Genomic DNA, 20,611 nt, shown 5'->3' with positions numbered 1-20,611 from the left:
TGACGACTCTTGTCTTCGACTATGACCTCTTGTTTGAGAAATACACTGACAATACTTTTATACGGGGCAGGTATGAACCAGGTACACACAGACGTGTGCATACACTATTTGCAATGAAGCGTGATAAGACGCTGCTATTTTTGAACACTTAACAGACCAGGCTCGTCCTCAAAGGGGCTGTTCCTAAACCTGGGATAAAAGACCACAGAGAATTCCGATTCTGAACCTCATGAGAATAATGGTTGATCAATGACTGCGGCTCCACAGAATTAGCATTATACCCAATTTTCTAAGTGGGAGGAAGGCTTTTAATCAAGTAGAATCCATGGCATGTTCTATTCTACCACAGCAGTGGGTGTAGAATGCACAAAAACCAGTGTGACGGCTGTTTGACTCATCCATAGATACAGATCTTTAGAGGCCTTGATTTTAAAGGGCAATTACACCACCTTTCAAGTTCATTCTCACTATCAGCACAATACCAGTGTTCGTGTAAACGGTGCATTTCTACATTGCGTAGAAAGAAATATACAGATTTTCAAACACCGATTTGTGGGGAGCACTCTGTCTAAACCTTCTGCAGGTTTTTTATCCTACACTGTCAAAGAAGCATTTTGTAGGACCTTTTGTCTTAACCAGAGATCATAGAAACAAGCTGTTTTCACACCGGTACACTAGTTTGGTGCTGCAGATCATGACTAGAAGGTTCAAAAGTGGTGGAATTGTCCTTTAACATGACAGCTACAACAGAGCACCACTGTCTTACTATGATGTCACAGGAAGGTGGGCAGTGTGACTGACAGGACAGCTGTGTCTGTGTGATCTTCAGGATTACAACATGACTGATCATGTCATTGTCAGGGCAACAGATATCACAGCCACCACACAACAGTATTATTGGGGTGATGTATGTTTGGGGTGTCAGGTCAGGGTTGTAAATGTGAATGGAGACCATGTCTCTAAATTTCACTGCTCTGCCTGCTGAACGGCTGGTTGTTGACACACCATCTCAACACCAGGACGCCTCACATTACTTCACACTCTCACCTCTAATGAGCTCACACACACTATAGGACTGTTAGCACTTCAGTTAGTGCCACAGCCAGAACAACCCTTACAACTCTCTCACACACACTAACCAACTAGCATTCAAGAACTTTCCATTTCACATGGATGAGTTTCACAAATATACAAGATTTATTCAACGTATTCAGATTGAATGTAAACAACAAAACACGTATTAAAGTAACTTGATTTGAATGTCATCTGTCTGTTTGGAGTTGAGCTTCAAGACCAGATGACACCAGATTGGATCACGTTTACATTCTGTACAGTTTGGAATGAGAGAATCCATAAGTACCTAAGTGTTGCCTTACAATGTGACTTGGGTAGTACAAGGGAAGGGAGAGGACTCTAACGTAACACAACTGAAGTAAACATTTGGGAATGCCTTTGAAAAAAGCCGAAGTAGATCCTCTGTTTTTTCCTCTAGACAAATTCATAAACCTCCACCTCTGCTCACCACACCCATGACTCCAGTCCATTACCAAACCACACAATCTCACTGGAGCCTCTCATTTCTCCTCTCCACACCCTAAGAGTGGTAGGTGTTGGTGGAGTGTGTGTGTGTGTGCGTGTGTGTGTGTGTGTGCGTGCGTGCGTGCGTGTGTGTGTGCGTGCGTGCGTCTGTGTGTGTGTGGTCCTTGTTCCGTGCTCACACACCAATGTCTGGCACCAGTCTTTGGGTGGTGAAGAGCAGCTCGGGGACGTCTGTAGGTCTCAACAGTCTGGTAGAGAGGACCAGCACCTGGGAACAAGCATAGACAGACAGGGAGAGTCAGACTGGCCAGTGACTACATCAGCAAAGGAGAAACACAACAGTTGCTGTGTGTTCAGACCATTGGTTCAGACAACTGAAGTTAACGTCCTACTTAAAATAAGCAGATGCTGAATGTACATGGAAGGCGCAACAATCTCTCAATTAAAAATAATGCAAATTGATTTCGATAGAGATGACATTTATTGCACCTTCTGTCCACATTCAGTATATGACCCAATGACTCAGTTTAGACATTAAGCAAATCCAGGCTATTCATTTTGAACTGGATTTGAACAAAAACAATATCTGTATCATTAATTCAAACAAAACTATTGTCTGACTGCATTTAAATCTGGGTTCATTCATGACCACGTCCTTAGATGACCTCTATGTTCCTGGAAGCCAGCCCTGATCAGAACACCTCTAAAGGCAGACAGACGGAGCAGTCTGAATGGGTTGGGGTCAGAGTATGTGGGCTGAGGTCAGACTGTGTGTGGGCTGCTGGCTTCAGGATGAGGGTCCTACAGCACAGTAAGAGCGTCTCTTTCTTCTGTTGTTCTGATTCGAGATGTATTCATCAGGCTTTGATGCTGCTCAGGCCTTTCATCCCCTCTGAACCCCATTATACGTCCCTTTCATTAGCACAGCTAGCCAGGGATTAGACTGTACTACAGTACACTGGCTCACAGTTCACTAACCATGTACACACAATGTACAATACACACTGATGTTGAGGATGTTGTTGAGATGCATTACCACACTCAAAACAGCCAAACACACACAATGGCTTTGCACTTACTGTACGTGTTTATATAACGTGAGTATATAACACAAGTTGCGTTTACTGCTGCACTATCCATTGTCTGTCACCTGAGAATATGGGTCATTGTGTGTGTGTGTGTGTGTGTGTGTGTGTGTGTGTGTGTGTGTGTGTGTGTGTGTGTGTGTGTGTGTGTGTGTGTGTGTGTGTGTGTGTGTGTCGGGTTATATAATATCTAGCTACTCTTGACTTTCTTCCAAGGCAGATGAAGGAACATCGTCAACTCAGCACCCAGATTTTTGTGGTTGCCCCCTCCCTGCTTCTCACTGCATTTTCTGCTCAGGTTCCTCTTTTGATATGTCCCTTCAGACTCTGATGACAAACCCATCACAGAGTGTTATGTAACGACACTGATTCATAACCTGGAGAGCTGTAGCCTAAACAACACATCAATACCACAGCAGCGTAGTCTGCACCTGGCCTCTCACATCTCCTCTCCTTTGATCCATTTACATCACCCTCCCTCTCTCTCTCTCGAATCCCTCCCTCTCTCTCTCAAATCCCTCCCACTTTCTCTCCAATCCTTCCCTCTCTCTCTCGAATCCCTCCTTCTCTCTCTCCAATCCCTCCCACTTTCTCTCCAATCCTTCCCTCTCTCTCTCGAATCCCTCCTTCTCTCTCTCCAATCCCTCCCTCTCTCTCTCCAATCCTTCCCTCTCTCTCTCCAATCCCTCCCTCTCCCCTCCCCCCCTCTCTCCAATCCTTCCCTCCCTCTCTCTCCAATCCCTCCCTCTCTCTCTCCAATCCCTCCCCTCCCTCTCTCTCTCCAATCCCTCCCTCCTCCCCCCCTCTCTCCAATCCTTCCCTCCCTCTCTCTCCAATCCCTCCCTCTCTCTCTCCAATCCCTCCCTCCCTCTCTCCAATCCTTCTCCAATCCCTCCCTCTCTCCAATCCCTCCCTCTCTCTCTCCAACAATCCTTCCCTCCCTCTCTCTCCAATCCCAATCCCTCCCTCTCTCTCCAATCCCCCTCCCTCTCTCCAATCCTTCCCTCTCTCTCTCCAATCCCTCCCTCTCTCTCACCAATCCCTCCCTCCCTCCCTCTCTCCAACCCCTCCCTCTCTCCAATCCCTCCCTCTCTCTCTCCAATCCCTCCCTCTCTCTCCAATCCTTCCCTCTCTCTCTCCAATCCCTCCCTCTCTCTCTCCAATCCCCCCTCTCTCCAATCCCTCCCTCTCTCTCTCCAATCCCTCCCTCTCTCTCTCCAATCCCTCCCTCTCTCTCTCCAATCCCTCCCTCTCTCTCTCCAATCCCTCCCTCTCTCTCACCAATCCCTCCCTCTCTCTCTCCAATCCCCCCCTCTCTCCAATCCCTCCCTCTCTCTCTCCAATCCCCCCCTCTCTCTCACCAATCCCTCCCTCTCTCTCACCAATCCCTCCCTCCCTCCCTCTCTCCAACCCCTCCCTCTCTCCAATCCCTCCCTCTCTCTCTCCAATCCCCCCCTCCCTCTCTCCAATCCCTCCCTCTCTCTCACCAATCCCTCCCTCCCTCTCTCCAATCCCTCCCTCTCTCTCCCCAATCCCCCCCTCTGTGTTGTTTGTTCGACTCAAGCTCTCCCGGATAAGTTAAGAGCAGCAGGCCGGGGTCTCTCACCTGAGTGCCCGGCTTGTGGGTGGAGACTACCTTGCGGATCAGGCGCAGCTCAGAGGGAGTGACTCCTCCCACCAGGAAGAGAAAGAGCAGGCGGTGTGGCCGGCTCACCTAGGGAGGGGTTAGGGATTGGGATGAAAAGAACACGACAGGATTAGCTCATGTAATTTGAACGGAACAAGCTAACCATAACATAATTGAAGGTTATGTTATGGTTGGTGAGCTGAAACTCTGAAGACAAACTCTGATCTGTGGAGCCAGATTACAGTTCAGCATAAACTGACTCACTCTCTCTCTTCCTCTCTCTGTCTCTCTGTATGTCACTACCCCCTGGGCAAAAACTGGTTGAATCAATGTTTTTTTCCACGTAATTTCTATGTGATGACTTTGAGTCAAAGTGTAAGACTCTTGGGATTTGCTAAAAGCTATCAACGTAAGGAGGGCATTTCGTCTTTTTTATGCCTAACGCTTTACCTAAATCAAATGACATGGCAATTTTTTGTTGATTTCATTAACAATAGTTGACAACTCAATCAAATGTAAATCAAAACGAGACATTAAACTGAGGTCTGTGCCCAGTGGGCCTCCCCTTCTGTCCTTCAGTCTCTCCTCTCTCTGGTCTGAGTCACTGCCCAACGCAGTGGTCAGAATGCACTATTCAGTTGAAGGCTTTAAACAACACTCATTCCAGACATACACGGATTTGTACATGAGTGTGAGTCAGAGAGTCTGGTGAGCGTGCTGTGTGTGATTGGTTGGCTTATGGATAATGGCTGTGCTCTACTGGCTGGGAAGCAGCGTCAAGGACACATCTGCAGTCTTCGAATAATAACCGTGCAATCAAAGCTGCAGGGGGGCGGGACTGGTCCTGCATGGCCTGACATGTGCATCAGGGCTGTTTGCCTGGGCTGGCTCAACATGTGTCTCAGAGTAGGTAGCGTGTATATATGAGTGTGTGTGTGTGTGTGTGTTTACGGTTAAATATTTGTGTGGATGTGAGACTGATCATGTGTGTGCAATGTTGTAGGTCAGATGGGTATGGGTCTCTGTGTTCATTTTGTATTTCGCATTTGTAAGAGTCTTTGTATGCGGGTGCATGCATTTGTGTATTAGCTATACCAACACACACAGCACAGCCGACAAAAACACAGCATCTACATGTGCATCCTTAAAGAGGTAAGACCTGTCCTCCTTCAGGCAACACACACCCACTGTACTCTAGCAACAACCAAGAGTTGGATACGTCTGTAGGAGTGAGAGGAGGGGAGGGGAGGTGGGGAGGGTTAAGAAGAGAAAGAGAAGGAAAGGAAAGCGAAGCGAACATAATATCAACCAAATTAGAAATGTAATTTGATATGAAGTAAACTTGTGTGACTTACTTCAGCTGTTTAAAAGTATTTTCATGGTAGTTGAAGAAGTTTGTTTTCAGGGCTGGTTCTAGCCTTTTTGGGTGTCCTAAGCGGGATTTGGTTGCCCCCCCCCCCAAGGGGGTGTGTACCTGAGTTTTATTGTACCCCCCCACATTTCATTCAATTCTACTCATTTTGCCATGGGGCAGAGATGTTTTTGCAGTTTTAAAGCTCATTTCCGACAATTCTACACATGTAAATGATATCTGAGTGAGAGTGACAAAATTCATCAATGAGGGCCCACTGGAGGTCAGGGCCCCCGGGCACGTGCCCGTCGGTATGCAGCCGTGATTACTTAAAAGTTTAGATAACTGGCTAGACTAACTCACAAATCAAAAACAGTTAGCTGACAATGGTTAATTGAGTGAATACTGATACATTCACTGTGAGAAAAACTGCTGATGCACAACCAAATTTGCACCTTGTGTATTCTACTATTCTAACTCTCAATTGTAAGTTGAGACCCCGACTGAGTTACATAACCCCCCAAAACCAATAAACACAAACAATTGGAGTTTGACCTTGTTTGTTTTAGTTAAGTGAACCAGTCATGCTTTACATTCCGTACTATCTTTGATTGGCAGAAGATATTTCTGCTCTGATTTCAGATTATATATATTTTTTAGTTTACAGCACTTGATATTACCAGGTGGACCTCCATCCAAGTACTAACCAGGCCCGACCCTGCTTAGCTACCGAGATCAGGTGTGTTCAGGGTGGTATACCCCATTTTCTCCCTGATTTCGGATTTGAATAGCAGAGAAGTAGACTAAGATTTCATACCCTCTAGGTTTTTGTCTAACTTGTTGGGAAAGTGGTCAAAGCAGCTGATTTGTGTCAAAAGTCACATGATTTAGTAATTGTCTCATTCTTAGAATGTGCTCCCCCAGTGCTATAATTAAGCAATACGTAATCTTGGTTAAACCAGAACTAAAGTCTTGCACAATTGGTCAGATGCGCGATTAAATTGAAATCAAATGACATTTTATTGGTCACATATCCAGTACAAGTCAAAAGCTTGGACACACCTACTCACTTCACGGGTTTTTCTTTATTTGTGTACTATTTACTACATTGTAGAATAATAGTGAAGACATCAAAACTATGAAATAACACACGTGGTGCTGATGTTGCCAACTTCAGCTAACTCAGTCACGTCAAATATCGCGCCTTACATTAGCTACATTTTCCTTTGTTTGAACTTTTTTTCCATTGTCATTGACTTGAATATATCCACAATAATGACATTGATGCGTGATTTCACCTGGCTCAGAAAAAGTTGATGTCTTGTCTGGACACCGTTTGTTCTCTAATGGTACAGAACATTGTTTCCGAGGTCGGAGAGGCAGACAACTAGGCTTATATTAACCTCCGCTGCACCAAACTAAATGCCAGGCTGGAAGCAAAGGGAAATGTGTGCGAGTTGAGAGAAATACAACAGATGATTCGGACAGCAGTGTAAAAATGGTGATATTCTTATAGAGGCGCAGCGATAATGCAGGCGGAACTGTTAGCAGGCATAGGTGTGCCTGTGTCTGTGAATACAGTATGCTGCTTGTCCAATCAGTATCCAGGATCCAAACAACCCGTTTTAAATGTCAACGTTTAGGGAAGATCCATGGCAGTTCATGGCAGTTCATGGCAGTTCACTCAACAGTGGGAATTAAGCTTAATGAAAGTAGTGGATGGGGGTACTAAAACAGCCGTACTTCTTGATTGGTTCAGATCCTCTGTTCTGATTTCAGATTCGAAAAGCAGAGAAGTTGACTAAGATTTCATATGCCCTATGTTTTTGTCCAAGTTGTTGGGAAAGTGGTGAAATGGTAGTTGCTTCAAAAAGTTGAGAGGAAAAGTCGTTGATGCCCTTACTAAAACAGCTGTACGTCTTGATTGGTAGAAGTTATTCCTGTTCTGATTTCAGATTTGAGTAGCAGGGAAACAGACTAAGATTTAACCTCCACGTTTTTGTCCAAGTTGTTGGGGAAAAGAGGTCAAAACTGCAGTTTTTGTTTTTGTTAAGTGGAAAAGTAGTTGATAAAAAGTCAGAAATAAGTTGCACGGTATCGAAAGTGCGGCTGCTGAAGCCAGGGAGTCTGTACGACTCACAGTCTGTCTAAACAAGACATCACAGCAACTCTGCGATCAAACACGCAGCACATACACACCTTCACCTAGAGTGGATCTACACATACACACCTTCACCTAGAGTGGATCTACACATGCACACCTTATACCATTTAGCAGAGCTTTTATGGACTTACAGTCATGTGTGCATACATTCACGTATGGGTGGTCCCGGGGATCGAACCCACTACCCTGGCATTACAAGCGCCATTCACCAACTGAGCTACAGAAGGACCTAGAGTGGATCTACACATGCACACCTTCACCTAGAGTGGATCTACACATACACACCTTCACCTAGAGTGGATCTACACATACACACCTTCACCTAGAGTGGATCTACACATGCACACCTTCACCTAGAGTGGATCTACATATACACACTTTCACCTAGAGTGGATCTACACATACACACCTTCACCTAGAGTGGATCTACACACACACACCTTCACCTAGAGTGGATCTACACATACGCACCTTCACCTAGAGTGGATCTACACATGCACACCTTCACCTATAGAGTGGATCTACACATACACACCTTCACCTATAGAGTGGATCTACACATGCACACCTTCACCTATAGAGTGGATCTACACATACACACCTTCACCTACAGAGTGGATCTACTAATGCACACAGTCTTCTGAGAAGTCTCCTCTTAACGGTAAGGTAGACAGTGAAAGCGCATTATGTTCTCTCCAGACTAGAGGGTGTACACAGCATGTGTTTTATGGATAAAGCTTATACTGTAAAGCTACAGAGGTCATATAGAAAAGTCATTTTATGGCATGTTCAGTGAGTTTTATATCAATGTTTTACTGTATGGAGGGTGTGTATAGGATGACTATGGAGATTGTATGGTTCAGAGAAAGTTACTTTGATGGTAATGGACTTTCTTGGTTGGCTTGTCTGTTTAGGTCTTCATTTCTGTGAAACTAGGCCATGTTAGCACATCAGTCTAATTCTCTATGCAGGCCAGTCACCAGTTTAACTAATACCAGACGTGGGGAAGTCAGACTGCTGGCAGAAAGGAGTCTGTAGTGTATATACCTTACCCACAAGCCCAAATCTACATATCCTCTGTGCCAAATCTACATAAACCTCTGGCCCAATCTCCATATCCAACACATCTCAGCCAAATATGACCCTTTCATAACTAGACCTCTCACGTGTGTGTGTCTCTTCTGTGTGTGTGTGTGTGTGTGTGTGTATATGTGTGTTGGTTCAGTCTCTCAACTCCATGAACATACTGAAGCCAGTCTTGAGCAGGCCGGTGAGGCCTCCAGACATGTGTTCTATGTCGGGACACTCTGGTCTGTCTGGGTGGAAGATCTCCTCCAGAACCTGTCTGAGGAATGGACGGCACGTCGCCTGGAGAACACACAGGAACACAGAGGAACACAAAGGAACAGGGACAGTCAAAACTAATGAATCATACTTCACTAGTTAGCGGCTGGCGATTAAAAGCCTGTTCCCAGTCCTGTTGCTTTGTCCTTGTGAGTTATGACATATTGACAACAAAGTGGATGGGGAGCGATATGTAGCACAGGGACTGTTATATGGTTGTATATTGAGTGGTACTGTGTATTAGGTCTTTGTGCTAGTTAGGTAGCTGTGAGTTGTGTCTGTCTGGGTTGTTAGAATAACGAAAGAGGGTTTGTGCGTGAAGAACCCTCATCAGTGTTGTGACCAATGTGGTACAGTATATATAAACCCTGGATTGCTAATGCTATGTATTGGCCAATTAGAATATTTGAAGCCACCGGCCGCCATATTGGTACTCCCCAGAAGGAGCGGTCCTCCATAGGAATGAAGGGAATTTTCTTTGTTGAGGTGGGGACAGTAAATATTAGTAAAAAATGTTGAACTTAATTTTAAATAATTAATTAAGGTGTATGTAATAGAATATACTTATAAAAAAAAAACAATGAAGGAGAGCCAAGATGGCTGCACGGCGGCTTCAATACAGCTCCCCGTCAGCCATCCAGGGTTTATGCACATCATTGGGTGTGACCCTCCAGTCCCCTCCATTACTGGATGGATGAGAGATGCTGTAATGTGATGAAATATGATTTATAAAACCCTCACCTCTTTAAGGCAGGCCTCTCATTGAATTTAGGATGGTCCGTGCAGATGAGATGATGGTATTGAGTTGTTTATAAAAGGGTCATTGTTGCTCGGGATGAAAATAACTTGTTTTTAGTTATAAGCCAGTGTGTTGTGGTGGGTATTTTTAAATTATTTTTATTTTACCTTTATTTATACAGGTTTTTCTCCCTGAGATAACATCTCTTTTCCAAGAAAGACCTGGTCCAATAGCAGCAGGGGGAACAATGTTTCAGACAAAACAACTTACATACACTAACACAGTGCTTCTCAATTATTTTCTGTTACGTCTCCCCCCTAGGAAGAAGTAAACATTTCGTGCCCCCCAACTCTCCGCCGCGACTGTAAATAGTATCATTTGTCTATAAAATTGTTATAAGTACACCTCTGCATAACATTGTATCCTTATTAACATTAAAGAAACCAAAAAAAATAAAAAAGAAGCAAATATAGATCAACTTACAACAAAGAATAACTTTATTAACATTGTTTTTTAGTCTGTAACAGAAAAGACTTAAAGTGCATCAATTTGCCTGAAATTTAAATAAATATAATCAAATATAAATATAATCAATAAATAATAATACATTCAAATTGATCAGCAACATTAACTCAGGAGGACAATATATGAAACACTTTGACCTATAAAACAAAAATGAATAAAACAATTTGTGCTGATTTTTAAAATCAAAATGAGGAAGTCAGGATTAATGGCTACAATGAGCACGTTTTGCAGAGCACAGCTTTTCGAAGCGGGGTTTGAAGCATGATACTGCAACTCTCAGCTCCTGCTCAATGTTTAGCTGGGACCTGTACTTGGTCTTCAGTGCAGCAACAGCAGAGAAGCCAGTCTCACAAAGATAAGATGTTGCAAAAGGAAGAAGAATGCCCATGGCCCTCTGCCCTAAGAGTGGCTACTGCCTCTCTACACTCAGCCAGAATTCACTCAGTGTCTGTGATGTGAACCTCAGTCTCAATGTGGAGTCAGACGTCATATCAATGAACTGGTCCTCCTCTGCAGAGCTGAAACCAGTTGGAGCTGGTGCATTGAAAGGATCTCTCACCCAGTCATATCAATGAACTGGTCCTCCTCTGCAGAGCTGAAACCAGTTGGAGCTGGTGCATTGAAAGGATCTCTCACCCAGTCATATCAATGAACTGGTCCTCCTCTGCAGAGCTGAAACCAGTTGGAGCTGGTGCATTGAAAGGATCTCTCACCCAGTCATATTGGGAACTGGTCCTCCTCTGCAGAGCTGAAACCAGTTGGAGCTGGTGCATTGAAAGGATCTCTCACCCAGTCATATTGGGAACTGGTCCTCCTCTGCAGAGCTGAAACCAGTTGGAGCTGGTGCATTGAAAGGATCTCTCACCCAGTCGTATTGGGAACTGGTCCTCCTCTGCAGAGCTGAAACCAGTTGGAGCTGGTGCATTGAAAGGATCTCTCACCCAGTCGTATTGGGAACTGGTCCTCCTCTGCAGAGCTGAAACCAGTTGGAGCTGGTGCATTGAAAGGATCTCTCACCCAGTCGTATTGGGAACTGGTCCTCCTCTGCAGAGCTGAAACCAGTTGGAGCTGGTACATTGAAAGGATCTCTCACCCAGTCGTATTGGGAACTGTTTTCAGGGAAGTACTTTTTAAAGAATCCCGTCAGTGATGAAATATGATGCTTAATATATGGAATCACTGAGGTGGCATCATAGTCAGTAGTGTCAACAAATTCATGCAGGTTCTCGAATGAATCAGTATTTCCTTCATCAAGTCGCCTGCCCCACATTGCAAGCTTTCGAGTGAAAGAGCTGATCTTGTCTGTGACCTGAGGGAGGTGTTTGTCTTGCCCTTGAAGCTGTAGATTTAGTTCATTTAGCTTTCCAAATATGTCACTCAGGTAGGCCAGTTTTGCCAGGAAGTTCTCATCACAAGATTTTTCTGTGAGGTCATACTTGTGCTCCTGCTCCGAAAACATTCTTATCTGCTCTCTGAGCTCAAAAACTCAGGACAAGACTTTTCCTCGTGACAGCCACCTTGCTTCACTGTGAAACAGCACAGCTTGATGTTCAGCTCCCATCTCCTCACAGATAGCAGAGAAGACTCTTGTTTTTAGTGGTCTGGTCTTTATAAAATTGACTACACCTACGATGTCAGTCATAACCTCACTTAATTCAGAGGAAAGGTGTTTTGATGCCAGTGCTTCTCTGTGTATAACACAGTGTGTCCACTCAGCATTAGGTGAGGCCTTCTTGATGAGAGCCCGAAGTCCTTTTCTCATCCCTGCCATGTTCTGTGCACCATCACTGCAAACACCAATGCAGTTCTCCCACTTTAGCCCATTCTCAGTCAGGAAGCAGTCCAGCATTTTGAATAGCTCTTCAGCTGTGGCTTTGTCTCTGACATATTTACAAAAGAGTAGGTCCTCACACAGGGAGTTTGTCATGTCAAAACGTACATAAGCGATAAACAAACAGTCTTTGTTGCTGTCAGTTGCTTCATCGAACTGTAAGGCAAAACGTTTGTCTTTGAGTTTATCTACCAGCTGTTCTTTAAGATCGTTAGCAATGTCATTTATACGTCTGGCGACAGTGTCATTGGACAGAGGGATAGTTTTTATTTTTGCAGCACTTGCATCATTCAGCAGGACAGAGACCAGGTCTAATGCTGCAGGCAGTATCAGCTCCTCTGCTATGGAGTGGGGTTTTTGCACTGAGCAATTTGGTACCTCACCTTATATGATGCTAACAGTGCTCGCTGGTTTACTGAAGTAGCATTCACAAAGCGGGACGATTGTTGGCAATAATCGGCAAGTTTTCGCTGAAAAAAACTCAAGCGGCCTATCAGCGTGATTGGGGTGTAATGTTTTTAAGTGACGCCTTCATTTATTTGGCTTCATGCTGTCCGCTGCCAAGATTTTTAGACACAGTAAACATACCAATCTTCTCCCTTGTCTCCCACCGTAGTCACAGTGAAGCCAAGCTCTACATACGCTTCCTCATATCTCCTCGTCTCCCAACGTAGTCACAGTGAAGCCAAGCTCTACATACGCTTTGTCATATCTCCTCGTCTCCCAACGTAGTCACAGTGAAGCCAAGCTCTACATACGCTTTGTCATATCTCCTCGTCTCCCAACGTAGTCACAGTGAAGCCAAGCTCTACATACGCTTTGTCATATCTCCTCGTCTCCCAACGTAGTCACAGTGAAGCCAAGCTCTACATACGCTTCCTCATATCTCCTCGTCTCCCACCGTAGTCACAGTGAAGCCAAGCTCTACACACGCTTCGTCATATCTCCTCGTCTCCCACCGTAGTCACACTGAAGCCAAGCTCTACATACGCTTCCTCATATCTCCTCGTCTCCCAACGTAGTCACAGTGAAGCCAAGCTCTACATACGCTTTGTCATATCTCCTCGTCTCCCAACGTAGTCACACTGAAGCCAAGCTCTACATACGCTTCCTCATATCTCCTCGTCTCCCAACGTAGTCACAGTGAAGCCAAGCTCTACATACGCTTTGTCATATCTCCTCGTCTCCCAACGTAGTCACAGTGAAGCCAAGCTCTACATACGCTTCCTCATATCTCCTCGTCTCCCACCGTAGTCACAGTGAAGCCAAGCTCTACATACGCTTCCTCATATCTCCTCGTCTCCCACCGTAGTCACAGTGAAGCCAAGCGCTTCGTCATATCTCCTCCTCTCCCACCGTAGTCACAGTGAAGCCAAGCGCTACATACGCTTCCTCATATCTCCTCGTCTCCCAACGTAGTCACAGTGAAGCCAAGCGCTACATACGCTTCCTCATATCTCCTCGTCTCCCAACGTAGTCACAGTGAAGCCAAGCTCTACATACGCTTTGTCATATCTCCTCGTCTCCCAACGTAGTCACAGTGAAGCCAAGCTCTACATACGCTTTGTCATATCTCCTCGTCTCCCAACGTAGTCACAGTGAAGCCAAGCGCTACATACGCTTCCTCATATCTCCTCGTCTCCCACCGTAGTCACACTGAAGCCAAGCTCTACATACGCTTCCTCATATCTCCTCGTCTCCCACCGTAGTCACAGTGAAGCCAAGCGCTACATACGCTTCCTCATATCTCCTCGTCTCCCAACGTAGTCACAGTGAAGCCAAGCTCTACATACGCTTTGTCATATCTCCTCGTCTCCCAACGTAGTCACAGTGAAGCCAAGCTCTACATACGCTTCCTCATATCTCCTCGTCTCCCACCGTAGTCACACTGAAGCCAAGCTCTACATACGCTTCCTCATATCTCCTCGTCTCCCACCGTAGTCACACTGAAGCCAAGCTCTACATACGCTTCCTCATATCTCCTCGTCTCCCACCGTAGTCACAGTGAAGCCAAGCTCTACACACGCTTCCTCATATCTCCTCGTCTCCCACCGTAGTCACAGTGAAGCCAAGCTCTACACACGCTTCCTCATATCTCCTCGTCTCCCACCCTAGTCACAGTGAAGCCAAGCGCTTCCTCATATCTCCTCGTCTCCCACCGTAGTCACAGTGAAGCCAAGCGCTTCGTCATATCTCCTCGTCTCCCACCGTAGTCACAGTGAAGCCAAGCGCTTCCTCATATCTCCTCGTCTCCCACCGTAGTCACAGTGAAGCCAAGCGCTTCCTCATATCTCCTCGTCTCCCACCGTAGTCACAGTGAAGCCAAGCGCTTCCTCATATCTCCTCGTCTCCCACCGTAGTCACAGTGAAGCCAAGCGCTTCCTCATATCTCCTCGTCTCCCACCGTAGTCACAGTGAAGCCAAGCGCTTCCTCATATCTCCTCGTCTCCCACCGTAGTCACAGTGAAGCCAAGCTCTACATACGCTTCCTCATATCTCCTCGTCTCCCACCGTAGTCACAGTGAAGCCAAGCTCTACATACGCTTCCTCATATCTCCTCGTCTCCCACCGTAGTCACAGTGGAGCCAAGCTCTACATACGCTTCCTCATATCTCCTCGTCTCCCACCGTAGTCACAGTGGAGCCAAGCTCTACATACGCTTCCTCATATCTCCTCCACTCCCACCGTAGTCACAGTGAAGCCAAGCTCTACATACGCTTTGTCATATCTCCTCGTCTCCCAACGTAGTCACAGTGAAGCCAAGCTCTACATACGCTTCCTCATATCTCCTCGTCTCCCACCGTAGTCACAGTGAAGCCAAGCTCTACACACGCTTCGTCATATCTCCTCGTCTCCCACCGTAGTCACACTGAAGCCAAGCTCTACATACGCTTCCTCATATCTCCTCGTCTCCCAACGTAGTCACAGTGAAGCCAAGCTCTACATACGCTTTGTCATATCTCCTCGTCTCCCAACGTAGTCACACTGAAGCCAAGCTCTACATACGCTTCCTCATATCTCCTCGTCTCCCAACGTAGTCACAGTGAAGCCAAGCTCTACATACGCTTTGTCATATCTCCTCGTCTCCCAACGTAGTCACAGTGAAGCCAAGCTCTACATACGCTTCCTCATATCTCCTCGTCTCCCACCGTAGTCACAGTGAAGCCAAGCGCTTCCTCATATCTCCTCGTCTCCCACCGTAGTCACAGTGAAGCCAAGCGCTTCCTCATATCTCCTCGTCTCCCACCGTAGTCACAGTGAAGCCAAGCTCTACATACGCTTCCTCATATCTCCTCGTCTCCCACCGTAGTCACAGTGAAGCCAAGCGCTACATACGCTTCCTCATATCTCCTCGTCTCCCACCGTAGTCACAGTGAAGCCAAGCGCTACATACGCTTCCTCATATCTCCTCGTCTCCCAACGTAGTCACAGTGAAGCCAAGCTCTACATACACTTTGTCATATCTCCTCGTCTCCCAACGTAGTCACAGTGAAGCCAAGCTCTACATACGCTTTGTCATATCTCCTCGTCTCCCAACGTAGTCACAGTGAAGCCAACCGCTACATACGCTTCCTCATATCTCCTCGTCTCCCACCGTAGTCACACTGAAGCCAAGCTCTACATACGCTTCCTCATATCTCCTCGTCTCCCACCGTAGTCACAGTGAAGCCAAGCGCTACATACGCTTCCTCATATCTCCTCGTCTCCCAACGTAGTCACAGTGAAGCCAAGCTCTACATACGCTTTGTCATATCTCCTCGTCTCCCAACGTAGTCACAGTGAAGCCAAGCTCTACATACGCTTCCTCATATCTCCTCGTCTCCCACCGTAGTCACACTGAAGCCAAGCTCTACATACGCTTCCTCATATCTCCTCGTCTCCCACCGTAGTCACACTGAAGCCAAGCTCTACATACGCTTCCTCATATCTCCTCGTCTCCCACCCTAGTCACAGTGAAGCCAAGCTCTACACACGCTTCCTCATATCTCCTCGTCTCCCACCCTAGTCACAGTGAAGCCAAGCTCTACACACGCTTCCTCATATCTCCTCGTCTCCCACCCTAGTCACAGTGAAGCCAAGCTCTACACACGCTTCCTCATATCTCCTCGTCTCCCACCGTAGTCACAGTGAAGCCAAGCGCTTCGTCATATCTCCTCGTCTCCCAACGTAGTCACAGTGAAGCCAAGCTCTACATACGCTTCGTCATATCTCCTCGTCTCCCACCGTAGTCACAGTGAAGCCAAGCGCTTCCTCATATCTCCTCGTCTCCCACCGTAGTCACAGTGAAGCCAAGCGCTACATCCGCTTCCTCATATCTCCTCGTCTCCCACCGTAGTCACAGTGAAGCCAAGCGCTTCCTCATATCTCCTCGTCTCCCAACGTAGTCACAGTGAAGCCAAGCTCTACATACGCTTCCTCATATCTCCTCGTCTCCCAACGTAGTCACAGTGAAGCCAAGCTCTACATACGCTTCATCATATCTCCTCGTCTCCCACCGTAGTCACAGTGGAGCCAAGCTCTACATACGCTTCCTCATATCTCCTCGTCTCCCACCGTAGTCACAGTGGAGCCAAGCTCTACATACGCTTCCTCATATCTCCTCCACTCCCACCGTAGTCACAGTGGAGCCAAGCTCTACATACGCTTCCTCATATCTCCTCCACTCCCACCGTAGTCACAGTGAAGCCAAGCTCTACATACGCTTCCTCATATCTCCTCCACTCCCAATGTAGTCACAGTGAAGCCAAGCGCTACATACGCTTCCTCATATCTCCTCGTCTCCCACCGTAGTCACAGTGAAGCCAAGCGCTACATACGCTTCCTCATATCTCCTCGTCTCCCACCGTAGTCACAGTGAAGCCAAGCTCTACATACGCTTCCTCATATCTCCTCGTCTCCCACCGTAGTCACAGTGAAGCCAAGCTCTACATACGCTTCCTCATATCTCCTCGTCTCCCACCGTAGTCACAGTGAAGCCAAGCTGAAGCCAAGCTCTACATACGCTTCCTCATATCTCCTCCTCTCCCACCGTAGTCACAGTGAAGCCAAGCTCTACATACGCTTCCTCATATCTCCTCGTCTCCCACCGTAGTCACAGTGAAGCCAAGCTCTACATACGCTTCCTCATATCTCCTCCCTCCCACCGTAGTCACAGTGAAGCCAAGCTCACATACGCTTCCTCATATCTCCTCGTCTCCCACGTAGTCACAGTGAAGCCAAGCTCTACACACGCTTCGTCATATCTCCTCGTCTCCCACCGTAGTCACAGTGAAGCCAAGCTCTACATACGCTTTGTCATATCTCCTCCTCTCCCACCGTAGTCACAGTGAAGCCAAGCGCTACATACGCTTCCTCATATCTCCTCGTCTCCCACCGTAGTCACAGTGAAGCCAAGCTCTACATACGCTTCCTCATATCTCCTCGTCTCCCACCGTAGTCACAGTGAAGCCAAGCGCTACATACGCTTCCTCATATCTCCTCGTCTCCCACCGTAGTCACAGTGAAGCCAAGCTCTACATACGCTTCCTCATATCTCCTCGTCTCCCACCGTAGTCACACTGAAGCCAAGCTCTACATACGCTTCCTCATATCTCCTCCTCTCCCACCGTAGTCACAGTGAAGCCAAGCGCTACAAACGCTTCGTCATATTTCCTCATCTTAGCTTTCGGGAAACTTACGTTTGTCTCATTATCTCCGTCTCTCTCCGCCTTTCTTTTCATCCCTGTTAAATATTTTTCCATGGTGTCTCTTAAGGGTTTGTTATCTGCACGTCATATCTCCTACTCTGTGCTGTGTGCTCTTGTTCGGTGCAAAAAAAACCTACTCCCTGCGGCAAAAAAAGCATGTTCCCCGGGGTCGCATCGCTCCGAGCCCCCCCAGGGGGGCGCGCCCCACTATTTGAGAAGTACTGCACTAACACAACATTAAACAAAACTATAAAAACACATACAGTACAACAATTACATATTACATTGAAAACACAAACATCTTGACTAAAATCAGCTGTCCTGAAGAGAATTACACTCTTCTATGATATATACAGCGCCTTGCGAAAGTATTCGTCCCCCTTGAACTTTGCGACCTTTTGCCACATTTCAGGCTTCAAACATAAAGATATAACACTGTATTTTTTTGTGAAGAATCAACAACAAGTGGGACACAATCATGAAGTGTAACGACATTTATTGGATATTTCAAACTTTTTTAACAAATCAAAAACTGAAAAATTGGGCGTGCAAAATTATTCAGCCCCTTTACTTTCAGTGCAGCAAACTCTCTCCAGAAGTTCAGTGAGGATCTCTGAATGATCCAATGTTGACCTAAATGACGAATGATGATAAATACAATCCACCTGTGTGTAATCAAGTCTCCGTATAAATGCACCTGCACTGTGATAGTCTCAGAGTTCAGTTAAAAGCGCAGAGAGCATCATGAAGAACAAGGAACATGCCAGGCAGGTCCGAGATACTGTTGTGAAGAAGTTTAAAGCCGGATTTGGATACAAAAAGATTTCCCAAGCTTTAAACATCCCAAGGAGCACTGTGCAAGCGATAATATTGAAATGGAAGGAGTATCAGACCACTGCAAATCTACCAAGACCTGGCCGTCCCTCTAAACTTTCAGCTCATACAAGGAGAAGACTGATCAGAGATGCAGCCAAGAGGCCCATGATCACTCAGGATGAACTGCAGAGATGTACAGCATCAGTCGTATATTGCACAAATCTGGCCTTTATGGAAGAGTGGCAAGAAGAAAGCCATTTCTTAAAGATATCCATAAAAAGTGTTGTTTAAAGTTTGCCACAAGCCACCTGGGAGACACACCAAACATGTGGAAGAAGGTACTCTGGTCAGATGAAACCAAAATTGAACTTTTTGGCAAAAATGCAAAACGTTATGTTTGGCGTAAAAGCAACACAGCTCCATCACCCTGAACACACAATCCCCACTGTCAAACATGGTGGTGGCAGCATCATGGTTTGGGCCTGCTTTTCTTCAGCAGGGACAGGGAAGATGGTTCAAATTGATGGGAAGATGGATGGAGCCAAATACAGGACCATTCTGGAAGAACCTGATGGAGTCTGCAAAAGACCTGAGACTGGGACGGAGATTTGTCTTCCAACAAGACAATGATCCAAAACATAAAGCAAAATCTACAATGGAATGGTTCAAAAATAAACATATCCAGGTGTTAGAATGGCCAAGTCAAAGTCCAGACCTGAATCCAATCGAGAATCTGTGGAAAGAACTGAAAACTGCTGTTCACAAATGCTCTCCATCCAACCTCACTGAGCTCGAGCTGTTTTGCAAGGAGGAATGGGAAAAAAATTCAGTCTCTCGATGTGCAAAACTGATAGAGACATACCCCAAGCGACTTACAGCTGTAATCGCAGCAAAAGGTGGCGCTACAAAGTATTAACTTAAGGGGGGCTGAATAATTTTGCACGCCCAATTTTTCAGTTTTTGATTTGTTAAAAAAGTTTGAAATATCCAATAAATGTCGTTCCACTTCATGATTGTGTCCCACTTGTTGTTGATTCTTCACAAAAAAATACAGTTTTATATCTTTATGTGAAGCCTGAAATGTGGCAAAAGGTCGCAAAGTTTAAGGGGGCCGAATACTTTCGCAAGGCACTGTATATCGATCAAGTGTTTAAACTCCACTAACAAAACTAGATCATCACATTTTAAAATGTTCAGGAGAGAATTCCAGGACCACGGTGCTAAGTAACTAAAACTATTTCTACCATGACCTGTTCTAATTGTTGGTACTGTTAGAAGCTAATCAGAATGGGACCGTAATTTATATTTATTTCCTGACCTGACTGAAAAATAACAGAGATCATTTTGCCCAAAATGGCCTTATAAATCAGTGTATACCAGTGTTTAAGCCTACGCAAGGTCAATGACGACCAGCCAACAGCGCTGTAGAGATCACAATGATGTGTGATTGTTTCTGATTTGTAATGAACCTGAGGACTGCATGATACACTGAATCAAGTGCTCTCAGGGTAGTGGCTGAGGCCTGCATATAACATCACTGAAATCTAAAACCAACAGTAATGTACATCGTACCAGCTCCTTCCTGGCCTCAAAACAAAAACAAGCCTTATGCTGGTAACAAAAACCTATTCTCAGCTTGAGCTTCCTTATCAAGTTCTCTACATGCACAGTGAAGCTCAGCTTATCATCAACCCACACAACCAAATATTTGTACGCTTTAACTTGCTCTATAGTATGTCCAGCCAATGTAGCAATGACATGATTTGTAACATGCCTGGCATTTGAAAATACCATGCATTTTGTTTTACCGAATTTAGAACCAGCTTTAAATCATACAGATTCTGTTGTATGATGTTAAATGCTCTTTGGGCATTTTCAAAAGCTAAAGATAACTTGAATAAAG

The 20,611-nt window shown here is 45.7% G+C and overlaps 1 protein-coding gene across 1 annotated transcript; it reads right to left on the bottom strand.

Annotated features, from left to right (window-relative positions):
• Positions 1–1,174: 1,174 nt before the first annotated feature.
• LOC118359037 (sec1 family domain-containing protein 2-like) lies at positions 1,175–17,970 on the bottom strand. Its single transcript, XM_035737210.2, has 3 exons — positions 17,884–17,970; positions 4,231–4,338; positions 1,175–1,807 (listed from the first exon to the last, which is right to left on the bottom strand). The coding sequence occupies exons 1-3, from the start codon at positions 17,944–17,946 to the stop codon at positions 1,715–1,717; spliced, it is 264 nt and encodes an 87-aa protein (XP_035593103.2). The 5' UTR covers positions 17,947–17,970; the 3' UTR covers positions 1,175–1,714.
• Between the last annotated feature and the right edge of the window lie 2,641 nt (positions 17,971–20,611).

This window comes from Oncorhynchus keta, chromosome 26 (genome assembly GCF_023373465.1).
Source record: "Oncorhynchus keta strain PuntledgeMale-10-30-2019 chromosome 26, Oket_V2, whole genome shotgun sequence".
In the NCBI taxonomy this organism is placed as follows: Eukaryota; Metazoa; Chordata; class Actinopteri; order Salmoniformes; family Salmonidae; genus Oncorhynchus; species Oncorhynchus keta.
This window is presented reverse-complemented; position numbering and strand designations above follow the sequence as displayed.

Coding starts and splice junctions, on each gene's coding strand:
- LOC118359037 (XM_035737210.2), bottom strand. CDS start 17,946: ATGGAAAAATATTTAACAGGGATGAAAAGAAAGGCGGAGAGAGACGGA. Junction 4,339..17,883: donor ACGGAGATAATGAGACAAAC/GTAAGTTTCCCG, acceptor ACCCCTCCCTAG/GTGAGCCGGCCACACCGCCT. Junction 1,808..4,230: donor CCCACAAGCCGGGCACTCAG/GTGAGAGACCCC, acceptor GCTTGTTCCCAG/GTGCTGGTCCTCTCTACCAG.